We start from the raw sequence: 20537 nt of genomic DNA, 5'->3' as shown, positions 1-20537 counted from the left end.
GATCTAGAGGAAGTCCCAATGCAGCAATTAAAAGCGATAATGTTGATGTCTGCTACACCTAGTGTTCGTTTATTACCTGTTATATAGATTCCAGTCTCTGCGTGGCACTATTCTTTCTCATCCAATGACACTTTGAGTGCCAAAGGTACTATTTGTCATATGACACGAATATCGATGTTGAGGAAGATAATTAGCTGTTGGAATATGCAAAAGAAAGAACGTATCAGCTCATAACCCATAATGAAGCATTTTTATTCATTAAATTGTGCAGCTGCGTTAGGATTACTGGGTCTATTCGTACACCATAACACGAAGAGCTCTAGCTAGTGAGACGGGGCCATGAGCTCAATCCGGGTCTTTCCCGTGTGCTGGGCTACTGACCTCAGGTCAAGCTCATCTGGGCGGCTTCCCAATCCAGATCTCACAAACTGAATACAAACACACAGAATGAAGCATACACTTCGAGTAGAAAACTGGCATACACCTGCCGTCAACGCATTCACTACGATGACAGTGCAGTGCCAGTATGGGCATTGAGCAACGGAAACAAGAATCAACGTTTGCTCGTAACGTAGCGTTGACTTACCTGCTGCGTGATGACGTCAGCCGTCCAGCAGTAGAAGTAGATCTGGATGCTGTGGAAGGGCATAGTCATGGCGTACTGCAGGGCCGTGAGGGCGTCCTCAATCTGCACACACAGAAACACATGCGCGTAACAAAGATAAATGCTTCGCATACCTCCTGTCGAGGCACCATGAACGTTTGCATCTACGTGACTGCTAGGCAATTAACCCTAAAGTGCCAAGCCGAGGGTTATTCGAACCACCTTCAGGCTATACGTCTACTGTTCCACTTTCTAACAGAGCGTGGGAAAAATGTATACTTATATCTTTTTGTAACAGCTATGATATCTCGTATTTCATTATGATGATAATCATCTCTCTACGTAGGTTGGCTACAACAGCATATTTTTATTTTTAGAGGAGAGAGTTGGGGATCGAAATTTCGTGAAAACTTCTCGCTAGAAATGAAAACGCCTTTGATTTATGTTTCATTAACACAGTTAGATATATTTATTGTGCGTAATACACATTAATGCCTCAACCTGCCAAACAGATCATTTGGTACCGGTAGTACAAGTATTTTACTTAGAATTTCCAGGAAAAACTAATGTTGTCATCTTTTCATTTGCTTCTTATGGGCTTTCTATGTAAAATAAATGTATAACATTACTGGTTTTTACTGTTACGATATGTAATTATCTGCTTTCACTGTATTTCTACTGTAGCAGTTAACTGATGCTGCTTTACTTAGGTGCCCAAGGTGGTTTAACGTGTCCCTGGAACTAAGTTGAGTTAGTTAATTGATGTGCAGATATACTGAACCTAATTAGTTCACGATCCTGTACTGCATTTATCTTTCATTAATTTTTATCCGAGTTGTACACTTCAGTTATACTGACCAAGTCTACCGATTATATAATATTTTATACATCGACATAAAGTAATTTTGTAATGTGACTATGATAAAATTATATGAAATTGTCTTCACATTTTAATAATATGATAATCTTAGGTTTTTAAATGATCCTAAGATGTCTATTGGTATAAATGGTTTACTTTGTACTCTACCATGTAGTTACGTTCTTTCCTGCCATGTGGTAGCTCTATAGGTTAATATTAGCTTCATAGACATTGTTCACAAATGTACGTCCAAACGCATACAGTAATATTATTTTCATGTGATATTTTGATTAAATGTAATGTCACTACTGGCTTCGTCGATGTTTTGGGCGCCATCTCCGTTGACAAAGATATTGATTCTGCCCACCTTGACAATATCATACGACCTATATTCTTTTAACTGCAGATTACTGTTGTTTTCTGTAATCTTTGACAATACAGTCTTTGGCACTCAGCTTGTAATGTATACCTCTTTGAGTATGAAATGACGAGTTGTAACAGCAAAGGATTACGTTCCATATGATATTGTATTTGTATCATATAAAATAATTTTAGTTCATCTGACTTTATGAAGCCATTTTACGACAGTATGTCGGGAGTTCATTTGAAGATAATGTCTTCGTGACTCATCATTGTACAGCTTTGTAAGAATTGACTGTTCTTCAGATATGTGCTTCTTTTGTATGCGTATACTGCATACGTTTTTTTTCTGTTTCTACATTTTATAGTCTATTTAACTGAAACTAGTAGAGAACGAAGGTGTATCTTTACAGGTGATGTCTCAGAGAGGCATTTCTTCAAATTTTTATATTAATGATTACCATTTCAAATCGTTTATCATATCGTGACTCTCCTATATCGCGATAACACAAAACGAGCTGCCCTTCTTTGAACTTTTTCGATGTCTTCCGTCAATCCTATTTGGTAAGGATCCCACAGCAGAACTCTTGCAAAGGACGGACAAGCGTAGTTTAGGCAGTCTGTTTAATAGACCTGTTGCGTGTTCTAAGTGTTCTACCACTAAAACGTACTCTTTGGTTTTCCTTCCCCACAACGCTATCTACTTAATCGTTCCAATTTAATTTGCTCTTTATTGTAATTCCTAAATACTTGGTCGAGTTGGCAGCCGTTAGATTTTGTCAAGTAATCGAAATTTAATGGATTTCTTTTTGTACTCATGTGTTTCGTTATTGATAGACAATTTCCACTTTTCGCACCATTCAGATATGGTGTCTAAGTCATTTTGCATTTCGTTTTAATGTTCTCATGACTTTAGTACACCGTAGATGACCGCATCTTCAGCAAACAAAATAACAGGGCTATTCAGATTATCTCCTAAATCTTTCATGTAGATTAGGAACAGCAGGGGTCCTACAACTGTTCCTCGCCAGATGTCACTTCTGGCTTGCTCGAAGATTTTTCATCGATTACTACGTCCTGCAACCTTTCTGAGAGGAAATCACGGATCCAGTCTTACAACTGAAGCGATACTCCATAGGCAAGCAATTTGATTACGAGTCTCTTGTGAGGAATAGTGTCAAAAACTTTCTGGAAACCTAGAAAAATGGAATCAATTTGAGTGCCCCTGTCGATACCACTCATTACTTCGCACAAATAAAGAGCTAACTGTGTTTCACAAGAACGATACTTTCTGAATCCGTGGTGACTGTTTGTCAATAGGCCTTTACCTTCAAGGTAATTAGTAATGTTCTATCACAGTACATCTTCCAAAATCCTACTGAAAATCGTCATTAGTGATTTGAGTCTGTAATTTATCGGATTACTCCTGTTTCCTTTCTTGATCACCGGTGTGACTTCAGCAACTTTCCAGTTTTTTGGTGTGGATCTTTCGTTGAACAAGCTGTTGTATGTGGTTACTAAATATGGAGCTATTGCATCAGCATACTCTGAAAGGAATCTATTTGCTATGCTATCTGGAACGAAAGACTTGCCTTTATTAAGTGCATTGAGCTACTTTGCTACACCGAGGATATTTGCTTCTATGTTACTCATGCCTCGCACTGAAGTCTGCACAGATATTTCCCCGTGCATAGCACCAAAATGAAGTTCCTGGACAACTGGCTGCTGTTATTTCTGTGATGCCTGTTTGTCTGTACTTGAAATTAGTCTATTCTATGTCTTACTGCTTTCACCGTCTATCACGTGTTTACAGTATGCATGCATTGATGCTTGATGGGTTTTCTCCTAGCTGAGCTATGTGACAAGCATATCGTTGGTGACTTGCGTGTACTAGCGTCTCTGAAGCGTGAGTTGGGACCCTTGACCTCTCGACTACCTGGATGCAGAACTCTGGCCTTAGACGTCAGAACGGCACCGCGTCTACTTCACCCACCGGTCTGTGGGTGATTAAGAGCTATTTACCCATTGCAGGTAATGAATCTCGTGTCATGGCCTACAATGATAGAAGAGCCTACAATGTCCTTCAATGATAAGAAGGGAACTGTCAGGTCAATATGAGATTGCAATACTTCATTCATTCATAACACTCACATAACAAAGGTAACTGCTTATTCAACGTCAGCTACGGCATTTACAATTTCGCTCGTAAATTTGTTCCTGAAAATAGTAACATGTAATTTAGTGCTCCAGAAACTTTTGGTGGACTTTGTATACTTTGCAAGAAATTGACAAACATTTGTAACACTATTCCCAAAATCGGTTTTCTGTTGCCTTGTATAAGTATCTGTGTTGTCAAAAGAAGACCACACGGAGCACCAACATGTGCGACTAATTTTCACGAAAACTTGATATTTAATGCCCTGTTGAAGAAAATATGTCCATTGTCGCTTTTGCAGTACTATTCTCTAAGACAACTAGTCGCAACGTAAACGTCGATAGGCAGTTCATCACTTCTGATACAAAATATTTAAAAATGTATTTAGTTTTAGATTGAGATTTCTTAATATAAGGTAATGCTTAATAAATACTGGCTTTGTTCATATGACATATTCATCTGTAGTAGCATATATGTATACCCAAAGCCATGTATTTCCTTGGGGTGAGAAACTACCCCTAAAGTAGGAAGAATCAGCGATGATCAACGGCATGATGGTGCAGAAGACAATGGAAATCACTGCATTAAAGACACATAACATTTATATACAGAAAATGTGGCCTGTACTTGAAAAAGTGTCATGATAATCTCCTGGAGGGGCCTGCCAAAAGGGAGGTGACCATGGGAAAACGACTGAATAATCAACCAAAGGATAATGTTCTCCGAGTCGGGGCGTGGAATGTCAGAAGCTTGAATGTGGTAGGGAAGCTAGAAAATCTGAAAAGGGAAATGCAAATGCCCAGTCTACATGTAGTAGGGGTCAGTAAAGTGAAATGGAAAGAAGACGAGGATTTCTTGTCAGATGAGTAGAGGGTAAGATCAACAGCAGCAGAAAATGATATAACAGGAGTAGGACCCGTTATGAATAGGAAGGTAGGGCAGAGAGTGTGTTACAGTGAACAGTTCAGTGATAGGGTAGTCTTACCCGAATCGACAGCAAACCAACACCGACAACAGTGGTTCAGGTATATATGCCGACGATGCAAGCTGAATAAGAAGAGTAGAGATAGTATATGAGAACATTGAGCGGGTATTTCAGTACGTGAAGGGTGCTGAAAATCTGTCATGGGGGATTGGAAAGCGGTTGTAGGGAAAGGAGCAGAAGAATGGGTTATGGGATAATATAGAAATAGTAGTAGGAATGAGAGAGGAGAAAGACCATTTGAGATCTGCAATAAATTTCAGCTAGTAATAGCGAATACTCTGTTCAAGAATTTGGAAGAGGGAAGATTTCAGTTAGTTTACATCATGATCAAGCAGAGATCAGTTATTGGATTGTAAGGCGTACTCAGGGTCAGACATAGATTCAGATAACTAGTTGGTCATGATGAAGAGTAGGGTGAAGTTCAAGAGACTAGTCAGGAAGAATAAATGCGCAAAGAAGTGGGATACGGAAGTACTAAGGAATGAAGAGATACATTTGTAGGTCTGTGAGGCTGTAGATACTGCGATAACGAATAGCTCCGTAGGCAGTTCAGTTGAAGAGGAACGGAGATCTCTAAAAAATGGAAATCATAGTAGTTGGAGAGAAAAACGTTGGCGCAAAAAAGGTAACTGCGAAGAAATCATGGGTAACAGAAGAAATAACACAGCTGATTGATGGAAGAAGGAAGTACAAAAGTGTTCAGAGAAATTCAGGAACGCAGAAATAAAAGTCTCTTAGGAATTAAATAAATAGGAAGGGCAGGGAAGCTAAGACGAAATGGCTGTATAAAAACGTGAAGCAAATCGAAAAATAAATGATTGTCGGAAAGACTGACTCAGCATATAGAACAGTCAAAACAACAATCGGTGAAATTAAAAGCTAGGGCGGTAACATTAAGAGTGCAATGGGAATTCCACTATTAAATGTAGAGGAGAGAGCAAATAGATGGAAAGAGTACATTGAGGGATATATGGGGGGAAGGACTTATCTAATGAAGTAATAGAAGAAGAAACAGGAGATGACAGGAAAGAGATAGAGGACCCAGTATTAGAATTTAGAAGAGCTCGGAATATTTAAAATCATATAAGGCAGGAGGGATAGATAGCTTTCCATCAGAAGTTCTAAAATCATTGCTGGAAGTGCCAACAAAACAAAGATTGACGTTCTTGTGTAGAATGTGTGAGACGCGACATACTGTCAGATTCTCGGAAAAACATAATCCATACAATTTCGAAGATTGCAAGTGCCGACAAGTGCGAGAATTATCGCACAATCAGCTTAACAGCTGATGCACCCACGTTGTTGACAAGAATAATATACAGCAGAATATAAAAAAAAAATTGAAGATGTGTTAAATAACGATCACTTTGGCTTTAGGATAGGTAAAGGTGCCAGAGAAGCAGTTCTGGCATTGCGATTGATAACGGAAGCACAATTAAAGAAAAATCAAGAAACGTTCAAAGGATGTGTCGAACTGGAAAAACCGAACGATAATTGTATAACGGTGCAAGATGTTGGAAATTTTGATAAAGATATGGGTAATCTATGGGGTAACGGGTAATATACAATATGAACAAGAACCAGGAGGCGACAATAAGAGTGTAAGACCAAGAACGAAGGCAGGGGTGTAGTTTCTTAGCCCTGCTGTTCAATCTATATGTCGAAGAAGCAGTGCCGGAAATAAAAGAAAGGTTCAAGAGTGGGATTAAAACTTAAAGAAGAAAGGATATCAATGTTAAGATTCGCTGATGACCCTGTAGTCCACAGCGAAAGTGAAGAAGAATTACAGGTTGTTACTATAAAGATCAACCATCTACAATGCACATTAAATGGATTTTCTTTTATTTTTTTGTTTTTCTGTTTGTAGATGCTGCCATTCACCCATTCGGATTGATTCGGCTAGGCTTTTATAGTCCCGTCCCCTTCTGTCTACGACGGACATTACCCTGGCAGAAAGGTCAAATCAACTTATGATTCGTTAAGAAATCGGTTTAGAATGTTTTCAAAAATATTAAAAAATCAACAGGGATGCGTTTCGAAATCACGTGAATAATCGATAGACCGACGTGCGCTGGATGCGAGGCGGTTCGTAAAAAAACTTTTTCTTCAAGAATATGAATTTGGCGCCCCCTCAAATAGTCGCTAGGGGGAGACACCCCAGTAGCTCCCCCCCCCCCCTCCCCGCCACCAATGATCCAGGCCTGCTTATGTTTGTTTAAAAAATAAGCAATACATACTTAGAAGCATACTTCATAGGTGTTTTTTCCTCACCTGGATCTGCTGGTAGAGGTCCATGCAGAGGCAGAACATACTGATGGAGAACTGCACCAGCACCATGGTGCTCATGGCTGCCTCCAGGTCGTGCAGGAACCTGCAGCACAAGCACCACATTCTGGATCCCGGCCGATTACATCCCCACTTCACAGGCACCTGGATATTCATTCAGAGGTTGAATTTATTGAACTCTGGCTCTTCACGCTTACTGTAGGAACAACCTCTGATTAAGCTCAAAATGTAAAAAACACTGTCAAACCAAGATACTCACTAATTTATTAATATTAACATAAATTATAAGGAAATCATTTATAAGAGTGATAAAGAGTGATACATTACATCAGTTACCTTACTATTCATAAAAGATTATATTTCTGGGAATTAAAGGCCCATTACCCAATGACAACAAAAAAGGAGAAATAATATTGAGGGTGGGTCACTAACTATTGCCACCTAGAATAACTCCAAAAGTATGATAGGAGCTGAAAAGCTTGTATGGCAAACTTGCAAGGGACAACGGGGTCCATAATGGGACGTTGGTTTTTTTGTTTCTAGGTGAGGTTGCTTCAGAGATATGAAGGTCAACTTTTTTTTTTTTTTTAAATCGGGTGCTATAGTTTGGTACCTATTTTCGGTGACGGCTATCGAGACGAGTACAATGATGTGTAACAGTAAGATCTTTGAAGGTCAACGAGGATCGCAAAGGTGGCATGAACGTCCATTTACAGAAGGCGTTCGAAGTGATGACCATTGGTATCAATGCAGTGCTTCAATCTTCTTATCAGGGATTGAGTGGTATTCCTTATCACATGGGCACTTATAGAAGAACAAGCTCTGACAATTGTCCCTCGCATATCTTCAGGTGTAGTTGGAACGTCTTTATAAGCAATGTATTTTACGAAACCCCATAAGAAAAATTCCAGAGGTATCAAGTCTGGCGAACGAGCCAGCCATGACACTTCTCCTCCACGTCCAATCCAACGATTAGGGAATTGTCTCTGCAACTCATTTCTAGCCATCAGCGAAAATTGTGTCGGACACCCATCGTATTAATACCACATTCTGCTTCTTTTTCCTAAGGTATTTCTTCCAATAACAGACCTAATGTTTCTTGCAGGAACGTGGTGTACTTCCTACCATTAAGATTTCCTCCGATGAAATAGGGGCCTATAATTCTGGCCTCCAGTAACCCACACCATACATTCACCGACCACGGTTTTTTATGTGCAGCTTTCCGCAGCCAATCCGGATTTTCAGTTTCAAAATAATGCATGTTATGCAGATCAACATTTACATGGTTCGTGAATGTAGCCTCGTTAGTAAGTAAAATCAAATTAATAAATGTGTCATCCCTCTGAATCTGAAGGTGAACCCATAGGCAGAATTCAATGCGACGCATACAATTCTTACCAGTTAATTCTTGGTGGAGACTGATATGGTATGGTATATTTATGGTATGGTATATTTATGACGATGCAGAACACGAACACTACTACTCTGGCTCATGCCAGATTCCTTTGCGATTTGACGCGAACTAACACAAGGATCTCGAACCACAGTGGCAAGAGTACCAATTTCCGTTTCCTCGTTAGTAATTTTCCTTCCGATACTTTGTTGTCCTCAATTTATCATACACATATTTAAATGTACGACGTGTAGGGTGAGAACGTTGAGCATATCTTTCAGTGTGTAAATCTCTAGCTCTCACTGAATTTCGTTGGCATTCTCCGTAAATGAGAAGCAAATCTACTTGTTCATTAAAGAAATACATCATTCACATTCACTTGATTCGACTACACTAGTCTTACCGATCCTATTAATATTGTATTGCGAAACCGTCAATGGTGTTTACCTGTCAATGGCACTTTAGATGGATATTCGGCGGATATTTACTATTTGCACGATATACAAGAGAGAATTGTCAGAACACGTGCTTCGATAAGGGCTGAAGTGATAAGGACTAACACTCAGCCCATGGTAAAAAGATTGCAGCACTGCACTTACACCAATGGTCATCACTTCGAACACCTTCTTTAAAAGAACGTTCATGCCGCCTTTTTGACCATAGTTGACCTTCAAAGACCTTACGGTTACACGCCATTGGATTCTTCTCGATAGCCGCAATCAGAAAAGAAGCACCAAACTATAGCATCCCATTAAAAAAAAAAGAAAAACAAATCTGACCTTCGTATCTCTGAAGCGACCCCACCTAGCAGCAAAAAACCAATGACATATTATGGCCCCCGTTGCCTCATGCAACATTTGTCCCACAAACTTTTCAGCGCCTGTCATACTTTCGGAGTTATTGTAGGTGGCAATAGTTAGTGACTCACCCTGTATAGTGAATAAGGACATTAAAATGTAGAAATACTTCAGCATGAAGTGATACAGGGGTACGGCCTGTCCTCCATGTAAATCAACATCTACATTAACCTAGCAGTAACGGAAATCAAGGAACGAGTGGGTAAGGGAATTAAGGTCCACGGAGCCAAAATAAAAACTGAAGTTTGCAAATGATAACATATTTCGAGATGGACCTGTGGATCTTTGATTAGTAATGAAACCGTTCTCGGTCTCGAATTGGGACCCCGTCACTGCTTAAAATTTGATTAATAATCAGGATTGACTACCAAAGACTTGCGGCATAAGAAGTCACCCTCATTCTGACAACGGACGGAGGTTCAGGGCACTCTCTTGCCCTTGGGGTGGGAGGCTGCCGTGAAAGTGAAACAATCAACAATGATCAACGGCATAAGAATGTGGAAGGCAATGGAAACCACTGCATTAAAGACACGTAATGTGTGTTCACGGACATATGGCCTGTAATTGAAAAATTGTCTTTATGATATCTCCATTCGGATATCCTGGAGGGGACTACAAAGGGGAGGTGATCATGATAAGAAGAATGGATAAACAACGAAAGACAAATGTTAATGGTGTTAGGACAGCAACCAGCCACAAATTTACTTTCAGTTCCTTTATTCAAAGGAAACCGACACCGGTGTCGAATCGTTGTGATTCATCCTCAGACGGTTTACACGCTTTCTTTATGACATTTGGTGTGTTTTTACAGATTAATTGTCCTCAAATATAAATAAAACATAATTATAAACACGCCACACAGATGGTTGCGTTACAGATTTTCGTTGCATGTGACTTACGTGAAACGTCGGTTTCTTTCTTTTTTTTCATAATATTTGTCCAACGGATGTAAATGCATTCCCACTGCATCCTCGTTGTTGCAAACGTAAGTAGCTTTCACTGTACTCTTTATATTTGCCGCTGAGATCATTTCAACCACACACCACATGTTCTGATACATACAAAGAGCTTACAAACATATGAGTATCACAGATGCTATGATATATCGTAACATTTGACGATGATGTCCTATGTTTGGAAAGGATTATATATTCATTTACACAACTGTAATGCCTTTTACATTAGTACAGAGATATTGAATGATTCAGTTGATATTGCTAAATTAATTATAAAGTTTTTTATATATATTTAGAACTGTATAGGTAAAATAGTATATTATTTTATTACATTTGGCATCATGAGAATATAGTAACATATAAATTTGCTCCTCGATCTGCAGATAGTTGTATTAATATTATTTGCTTTGGAGGCTGGAACGTTCTAAGAGTCGGTGCGTGGACTGTAAGAAACTTGAACGTAGTAGGGAGAAAGTAAATGAAAAGGCTTAATATAGATACAGTAGAGAGCAATGAAGTGAAATGGATGGACGGTCAGATGGTCAGATGACTACAGGGAATATTAACAACAGCAGAGTATGGTATAACGGGAGTAGAATGCGTTATGAACAGGAAGATAGGGCAGATAGTGTGCTACTGTGAACAGTTCAATGATAGCATTATTCTCATCAGGATCGACAGAAAACCACCACCGACAACGATACTTCAGGTATACACGCAAAATTCGCAAACGAAAGACGGAGAAAGTATATAAGGATATTGAATGGGTAATGCAGTACGTAAAGAGAGATGAAAATCTAGTAGTCATGAGGGACTGGAATACAGCAAAATAAACGGTTACGGGTGAATATGGGCTTGGTACCAGGAATGAGAGCTGAGAAAGACTAACTGAGTTCTGCAATAAATTTCAGCAAGTACCAGCGAATACTCTGTTCAAGAATCACAAGATCAGGAGGTAAACCTGGAAAAATTCGGGTGATAGGGGAAGTTTTCAGTTAGTTTACATCATGGTCAGACGAAGATTCCGAAATCAGATATTGGATTGTTTAGGCGTAGCCAGGAGCAGATACAGACTCAGATCACAATCTAGTATGCTGAAGTTTAAGAAGATTAAGAGATTAGTCAGGGAGAATCAATATTCAAAGAAGTTGAATACAGAATTACTAAGGAATGAAGAGATACGCTTGAAGCTCTTTAAGACTATAGGTACTGCAATAAAGAACTTCTCAGTAGTCAGTACAGATGAAGGGGAATAGACATTCCTAAAACGGGCAATCACAGAGGTTGGACAGAAAAATGTAGGTACAAAGAAGGTATATGCAAAGGAACCGTAGGTAACAGAAGAATTGCTTTAGTCGATCGGTGAAACAAGGAAGTACAAGAATGTTCCGGGAAACTCAGGAATACAAAAATACAAGTAGCTTAGGAATCGAATAAATCGGAAGCGCAGGGAAGCTAAGATTAAATGTCTGCAAGAAAAATGTGAAAAATCGAAAAAGAAACTATTTTCGGGAGGAGTAATTCATCTTCTGGGAAAGTTAAAACAATCTTCGATGATACTAAAATCTAAGGAAGTAACATATTGACTTCAATGACATGCCATTGTTAGACGCAGAGGAGAGAGCGGATAGGTGGAAAGAGTTCACTGAAGGCCTTTATGAGGTAGATGATTTGCCTGATGTGATAGAAGAAGAAACAGGAGTCGATATAGAAGAGGCAGTATATCCAGTATTACAAGCAGAATTTCAAAGAGCTTAGGAAGACTTAAGATTTAATAAGGCAGAACGGATGGATAACAATCCATCAGAATTTCTAACGTCATATGGGGAAGTGGCAAGAAATTAATATTCACATTGGTGTGTAGAATGTGTTAAACTGGTGATATACCATCAGGCTTTCGGGAAATTCTCATCCACACAACAGCGAAGACAGCAAGATTGGCTTGGTTCAAATGGCTCCGACCACTATGGGACTTAACATCTTAGGTCATCAGCACCCTAGAACATAACTACTTAAACCTAACTAACCTAAGGACATCACACAACACCCAGCCATCACGAGGCAGAGAAAATCCCTGACCCCGCCGGGAATCGAACCCGGGAACCCGGGCGTGGGAAACGAGAACGCTACCGCGGGCGAAGACAGTAAGAGCTAAGAAGATTGAGAATTATCACACAATCAGCTTAATAGCTGGTGCATCCACGTTTCTGACAAGAGCAATACACAGAAGAATGGAAAAGAAAACTGAGGATATGTCAGACACCGATCGCTTTGGCCTTAGGAAAGGCAAAGGCATCAGAGAGGCAATGCTGACATTGTGGTAGGTAATGGAAGCAAAACTAAAGAAAAATCAAGACACGCTCACTGCATTTGTCGACCTGAAAAAAGCGTTCGACAATGTCAAAGGGTGCAAGGTGCACGAAATTCTGAGGAAAATAGAGGTAGGCTACAGGGAGGGACGGGTAACGTACAGTATGAACAACAACCAAGAGTGAATAATAAGACTGGAAGATCAGGAACGAAGTGCTCGGATTTAAAACGATGTAAGACACGAATGGAGTCTTTCGCTCCCTCTGTTCAATCTATAAATCGAAGAAGCAATGATGGAAATAAAATGAAGGTTTGAGAGTGGAATTAAAATTCAGGCTGAAAGCATATCACGGATACGATCCGCTGATAACATAGCTACCCCGAGTGAAAGCGAAGAATAATAATATGATCTGATGAGTGGAATGAACAGTCTTATAAGAACAGAATATGGATTGAGTGTAAAGACGAAAATAATGAGAATTAGCAGAAATGAGAACAGCGAGAAACTTAACATCAGAATTGATGGTCACGAAGCAGATGAAGTTAAGGAATTCTACTACCTAGGCAGCAAATCAACCAATGGCAGACGGAGCAATGACATCAAATGCAGACTAGCACTGGAAAAAAGGGCATTCCTGGCCAAGAGAAGTCTACTAGTATTAAATATCGCCCTTAATTTGAGGAAGAAATTTCTGGGAATGTACGTTAGAAGCACAACATTGTATGGTTGTGGAACACAGGCTGTGGGAAAACCGGAATAGAAGAGAATCTAAGCAGTTGGGATGTGGTGCTACAGACGATTGCTGAAAATCAGGTGGACTGATAAGGTAAGGAATGAGGAGGTTCTGCGCAGAATCGGAGACGAAAGGAATATGTGGAAAACGCTAACAAGGAAAAGGGATAGGAAGATAGGACATTTGTTAAAATATCAGAGGATGACTTCGATGGTAGTAGAGGGAATTGTAGAGGGAAAGAACTGTAGAGGAAGAGAGAGACTGGAATAAATCCAGCAAACAGTTGAGGACTTAGGTTGCAAGTGCTACTCTGAGATGAAGAGTTCGGCACAGGAGTGGAATTCGTGGTGGGCCGCAGCAAACCAGTCAGAAGACTGATGACTCAACAAAAAAAAAAAAAAAGGCATTTCTGCTAGAGAAAGCAAAGAACTTGGCAGATACGTTTAACGGAATAGGTTGCGTTTTTAAAAGAGGTTAAAAGATGAAAATCAACAAAGCAATAACAAGGTAACAGAATGTAGTTTAATTACGACAGGTGATGCTTATGGAATTAGATTAGAAAACGCTACACGAGAAGATGAGTTTTGATATTCTAGTAGCAAATTAACTGATTTGTGAAGCTGAGAGGTAATGAAGTTCAGACTAGCAACAGGAAGAAAAGTATTTCTGAGAAAAAAGATTTGTTATTTTTCTGGATTGTAAGCTTGCACGAAAGTAAAACGTGGGCGATAAGAAATCCAGAAAATAAGAGAATATAAGATTTTGTTATGTAGTGCTACAGAAAAATGCTGAAGATTAGATGGGTAGATCTAATGACTAATAAGGAGGAACTGAATTAATTTCTAGAAAAAAGAAATGCGTGCACAATCTGTTAAAAAAGTGACCGTTTGACAGGACACATACTGGGAGGGCAAGAAATAGCTAATTTGGTTATGTAGAGAAATGTGGGGATAGAAATAATAGAATATGACCAAGGCTCTAAGACAATAAGCACATTCAAATGAATATGATATAAAGAGATTTGTACAGAATAGACTAGGATGGAGAGCGGCATCAAATCAGTCTTCGACCTGATGGCCACGACAACAACAAAATTACATCCATTAATTTATTAATCATTTAATGAAGTGTAAAGAAGTTCATTGAATGATAATAAAAGTTGTGAAATGGTTTGTTATCTTGAAATTAGAGACAGAGACGGTACTATACTACCAGCCCATTTCGTTTTGATTTAGAATAAGCTGAACATTAAAACTGTATATATAATGTGCACGTCCCAAAGTAGACAATGCTATAAGATCAAATAAAATACGGACGCCTGCAAAAACAAATCTGTTTACTTAGTGCCCATTACTTTATCCCTCTTAGGAAACAGACAGTTAATCGATGAGTGCCTTCTTTTTTCCTTTGAGCATTCCCAGTACCACTGGTGCTTTTTCCAACATGACTGGGTTACGAGTTCGACAAGTTTTATGAGTCTGCTTGAGGTAAACAAGCACGACTCACGACTTACACTGCTCTACTTCAGCCAGTACCTTCCAATCTTCGCAGAAGTTATTCTCCTTACCTTGTGAGATTAGCACTCCTGTAAGAAAGGATATTGTGGAGACATGGCTTGGCCACAACCTGGGTTAAGCGCTCAAGTAGTTTTGAACGCAGAATTTAATATCTGAAATATGTGTTCTATTTCCTATTTCAACACCGCACTGACCCACAAGATACTGTATGGCAGGTTTATGTTATTGTACTTTTACACAGGACCCGCATTTTATAGCTGCTTCTTTTTTCAGATCTTTCGCAATGATCTGACTACTGAATTTGCTACAGGCTTCACACATAGATGCTACGGAATCACAAGGTTCGATTAGGATTTTTATATCGAATTTTCGGCAGCGTCCTTTATTATGATGGTGGTATTTTACTTATTTTCACTAGATGGTCTGAATAATACCATGTAATGAAGTTGGATGTTTAGCATCTTTTATTTCTTTCATTGAAAGATATTTATCAAGAGTGCGATTGGTCACGCGTGTAATCTTCCATTTATGAGAGACTTCAATTTACGTTTCAGTGAAAAGTAACTACACAATGGAGCTGTTCAGAAAGTGGATGTTAATGTATCCTCACTCTAAATGGGAAGTCAAACGACACTGCTACGATTATCCTCGTATGTAACGATTAAAGTCACATTGTGACATACAATCGATGATACAAAATTACGGAATATAAAATCAGAATCAGGAAACTAGGAATGACGAAGTTTATTAATGGCCAAAGAAAAAAATAAAAACTCATATCCTGGGCAAAGTTTATAGTGTTGCGTTTGGTGAATACAAAATAACATCAAAAACAGAATGAATTTTCACTCTGCAATGAAGTGGGCGCTGATCTGAAAACTCCTGGAAGATTAAAGCTGCTTCAATCTGCCAGGAAGTTTGAACCAGCGCACACTCTGCTGCAGACCGAAAATTCGTTGTGGAACACTCACCTAGGCTGTGGCTAAGCCATGTCTCCACAACATCCTTTCTCACAGGAGTGCTAGTCTCACAAGGTAAGGAGGATAACTTCTGCGAAGATTGGAAGGTACTGGCGAAAGTAGAGCAGTAAGTGTAAGTCGTGAGTCGTGCTTGCTTACTTCAATCAGTAGAGCCCTGCAAAAGCCATAGGTCACAACTTCGATTCTTGGTCCAACATAAAGTTTTAATCTCCCAGGAAGTTTCAACATAAAAACAGTTGCATTTTTCTTCTTTAACATAGCTGATTTATTTCAGACTAAGAAAAGGTAATTTCATGAAGACTGTTTCATCACTTTATATTCTTAATCAACCACAGTATGGACTCTTCTTTGTCCAGGTATTGTAAATCCTAAGTGATTATCCGCTTTCAGATGCCTTGTCTCTTCTGTGAAAGGACAATGGAAAAATAACCACGTTATCTTGGGACGTTTGGAAAGTGCCACTAGAACAAAGAAAACAATGAAGTAATAATTAAGGAGAAACAAAATCATGAAATTAGCCACAATAACAAGTTGGGGTTAAGTTCTGATGCTGTAGTGTGTGCAGAATACCATAGCCGCTGTAAGTGTGCGGATGACAAGGCATGTGTTGGGAGAGCAGTAGTGGGGGTGGTTGGCAGGCACTGCAGGGGAAATGCCGAGCGATGGAGGGGAAGTGCCATCCTAAACTCTAGCCTATACTCACGTTTTCCTGTAAATGCTTCTCTTGTTGTGATGTCAAACTTTTCTTCTTTTGCCAAAATCCAGCGAAGTTTCACAGCATTCCTCACTAACAATAGTGCAGATACAGTTGGAAAAGAATTTGAAAAAGGGGTTATCAAGTTTATTAAGTGAGGAACCAAGGGAAGGTAAGGTCAGTGGCTTATGGAAAAGCACATTTTCGATTCAAAATAAATGTGGTATGTTTCCAGTTATGTTGTTCTTTTCCAACCACTCCATCTCCATCTTCCCTTCCCTCCAACCCCCCCCCCCCCCTCCCCAACGAGTAAATGTCAACTCTTCCCAAGAAATTTTGACACTCTGATTCTGTTCAGTCTTGTCCAGTTCTATTCATGGCCTGTATGGATGCCCAAATTCATGTAGAATATTTTGCTGTTCTGTTCCATCACATTCCATCCTGTTCTGTTCCATAAGGTGTGAAGCGACGTTTATAGACACTTACTTTGTGATTTTCTGGTGGCGCCTGATGCAGGCACGGAGCTCCACATACATCATCTGCTGCCTCTTAAGACCCACATCGCCAGCCAGGTCCACAGCACCGTCACCAGAGAGCCGCAGTCCAGAGATGCGCTGCCCCAGCAGCTGCAGCAGGGCTCCCACGTGCAGCATGGCCGCCACGAAGAAGCAGTCCAGGCCGACGACGATGGGGACCTGGGTGAGGAGCACAGCGCACTGCAGAGCGTAGAGAGCGGCGTACGCGCCGGGCCACAGCGACCAGTCCACTCCGTGGATCTGCACCACGGGCAGCAGCTTCTGGTCGCCGCCGGCCAGCAGCGGCGCCGGCAGCCACAGCAGGATGAGGGTGTAGATGTAGGCAGTCAGTGACACCGTCATGCGGCGGGCCCAGCAGCGAGCGGACTCCAGTTCGGGACGGTCCCAGTCCTCGGACACCATCAGATCGAGATCTCGCACCAGCCGGTAAAAGGACTGCCTGTTGCCGAAGAAGAGCCCCGCCTTGACTGTCCCAGCGACGATCTCGAGCGTGTGCATGAGCGTGTGCGAGATGTCGTCCACGTCCCCTCTGGCGGTGTGGACGCTGACCAGACCGACGGCCACGTAGGCGGCGGCGCCCAGCTGCACCAGCGCCGCGTGCAGCAGGTGGGGCGCCGGCCTCGCCTGGGGCCACAGCCCGGCCACCCGCAGGTACAGCACCTGCCCCGCCAGAGTGCGGCCGCTGCCGCGCTGACCGTCCTCCTCAGGCAGTGGCTTCTGAAACCGACAGAGCGAAACGGGGCTCCAACATCTGTTCCGTGTAATAACGTGGAGCTGGAATACTTACATTTTAGGAAACTGTTTTTACATTTCAGTCGATCGGTACCGAAAGGGACACAGTCTTGGAGAAAATGAGTTATTGCCAGAATAATACTTCTAGAGACTAACCTAATATGCTAAGACGAAGAGTCTTTGGTCCCATGATTATAAAGCATAGAAAAAACATTATGTCGCGAAATGGCACAACGAAAGTTTCTTTGTACACGACTGACATCCTTCCTCGGTTGCATCCTTCCTAGCCAGAGCTTTCAGGTCTGTACTTGATGTCTGCACAGTGACCACAGATTGTACAAAGCAGCTGTTGCAGCATTGCACCACCCGGTCTGCCGGCCGGAGTCGCCGAGTGGTTCTAGGCGCTTCAGTCTGGAACCGCGCTACCGCTATTGTCTCAGGTTCGAATCCTGCCTCGGGCATGGATGTGTGTGATGTCCTTAGGTTACGTGGGTTTAAATAGTTCCACGTTCTAGGAGACTGATGACCTCAGAGCCACTTGAACCATATGAACAACCCGGTGTGGCACCAGTAGTCAGTGCGTCCATCCCTCTGGCAACCAGTTGTCTTAATGAAAGCCTGGTCGCCAATTCAGCATTACAACTGGGTGACTATGGGGCACCTAGGCCGTGTAAACGACAGCAGGGTGCACACAAATAGACGCCCCCGAAGCCGGCAAAACAGATCATATCAGAGTTCACTGTATAACGGACGACTACCTTGTGGTCTAGAGAAGCATCGTCACCCAAGTATCGCCCGCTGGCGCAGCCATGAACGTCAGACAACATCAATTAACAGAACCACTTATTACATAATCATGCATTGGGCGTTGATGCGCCGAAGGCTCCAATTGAAGTGTGTACAGATTTGTTACTACTGTAGGTCGCAAACCCCTCACTGTGACTAAGTAAAAGAAAAAGAGAAAAGACCCTTACATATTCGCAGAAATACACAAAATTCTTGCCTACCTTATTTTTCAGAAACTGGACCTCCCTGCACCAGTGGCACGTAGACTGGCCCCAGCAGCCACAGACCGTGGTCATGTGTGTGTGTGAGCTGGTTTGCATGAGTGTGTGGCGAATGCTGTGTAATTCCTTTTTGGCTGAAAGCGTTTGACAGTCTTTTTGTTGTACCCATGTGCTACTCAATATATCCGCTATATAGTGAGTACCAACCAAACCTCTCATGATATTGTCGTTATTCTATCCTGGAGTTTCCATTGAGGTACCATTAAACGTGTTTAAATGTAAGTAAATACCTTCATAAAAATTTTCGTCTCCTGTTTCACGCACTTAGTTATTGAATTTCCAAAAACACTGTACACGATATTTTTTAATTCTAGCCGAGAAGCCAAATACAAATTTTCTTAGATATAACTTTAAAAATGATTTCACAATGAAATGTATCCCCAGTTTCCAAAACCACTCAGCCACGTTTTTTCTCCCTAACCAAGAAGTCAGATACTAATTTTCATAGATGTGGCTTTAAAAATGCTTCTGTAGTCCTTTAATAATGATTTTCAATTTGTTAATTTTCAAAATTAAATTTCAGGCACTATTTTACCACATTAGTGACTGAATTTCTGACTGAGAAATCAAATAGCAGTTTTCCTAATTGTAACATTAAAATTCCGTTAATAGCGAAATGTCTCACAAAAAGCTTCCTTCTCCTGCTTCAGCCCGTTATGGATGGAACAGCAAATAGTCCCGCACTAAACGACGTCTACATTATGGGCAACGGCCTTTCTAAATTCCAAGTTTCTATCCTTAGCGGTTTTAGTTGGGCGATGATGAATCAGTGAATTAGTCCGGTCCTATTTCACCCCTCTCAGGGGCTAAATTTCCAAAAACACTGAAACACCTAATTTTTTATATCCAACCAAGGCGCCAAATTCAGATTTTCATAAATTTGGCTATAAAAATGTATCTATAATGAAATATTTTCATAAAACGTTTCATCCATTGTTTCACTCTGTGACAGACCGAATTTCCAAAAACACTGAAACATGTATTTTTTTTATTTGTCACTCAGAAGCCAGATACCAATTTTCATACATGTAGCCTTAAACAAAGTTTAGTAGTTCTGTAACAATGACTTTTTCCCAAATGCTCTCACGCACTATTCCACTTCCATAGGCTTTAAATGATCAAAAATACTAAAACACGTATTCCTTTATATCTGATCGAGAAACGAAATAGCAATTTTCTTGTGGTTTTAGCTTCAGAATTACCTTAATAGCGGCATATTTTCAAAAGAAACGCTTTTATCTCCTATTTCACCCCCTTAGGGGCGAAATTTCGAAAAATACGTTCTTAAACTATATCTACGGTATAAAATCAATATTCTGTCCAAATTTCAAGTTTCTATCTTTAGCGGTTTCATATCAGTTTCATTATTCTTAATTACGGGCTTTTATGTGACCTTAAGACTTTCCACAAGTCTATCATATTCAAGCCTGTTCATCTCTGCATAACTGTCGCAACCTATCTCTACTTGGACATGCTTCCTGTAGTCAAGCCTTGGTCACCCTCTGTTATTTT

At 40.5% G+C, this 20537-nt stretch overlaps 1 protein-coding gene across 1 annotated transcript in view; it reads right to left on the bottom strand.

Annotated features, from left to right (window-relative positions):
• LOC126335622 (odorant receptor Or2-like) overlaps positions 1–20537 on the bottom strand; it is a 62688-nt gene that overhangs the window by 22974 nt on the left and 19177 nt on the right. Inside the window, exons 2-4 of the mRNA XM_049999076.1 lie at positions 17177–17943; positions 7235–7334; positions 587–589 (exon numbers count right to left, since the gene is read on the bottom strand). Coding sequence (XP_049855033.1) covers positions 587–589; positions 7235–7334; positions 17177–17943 — 870 coding nt within the window. The remainder of the gene's footprint in view (positions 1–586; positions 590–7234; positions 7335–17176; positions 17944–20537) is intronic.

Source organism: Schistocerca gregaria, chromosome 2 (genome assembly GCF_023897955.1).
Source record: "Schistocerca gregaria isolate iqSchGreg1 chromosome 2, iqSchGreg1.2, whole genome shotgun sequence".
NCBI classification, from domain to species: domain Eukaryota; kingdom Metazoa; phylum Arthropoda; class Insecta; order Orthoptera; family Acrididae; genus Schistocerca; species Schistocerca gregaria.
Note: the sequence above shows the minus strand (reverse complement) of the source record. Positions and strands in the feature narration are given on the sequence as shown.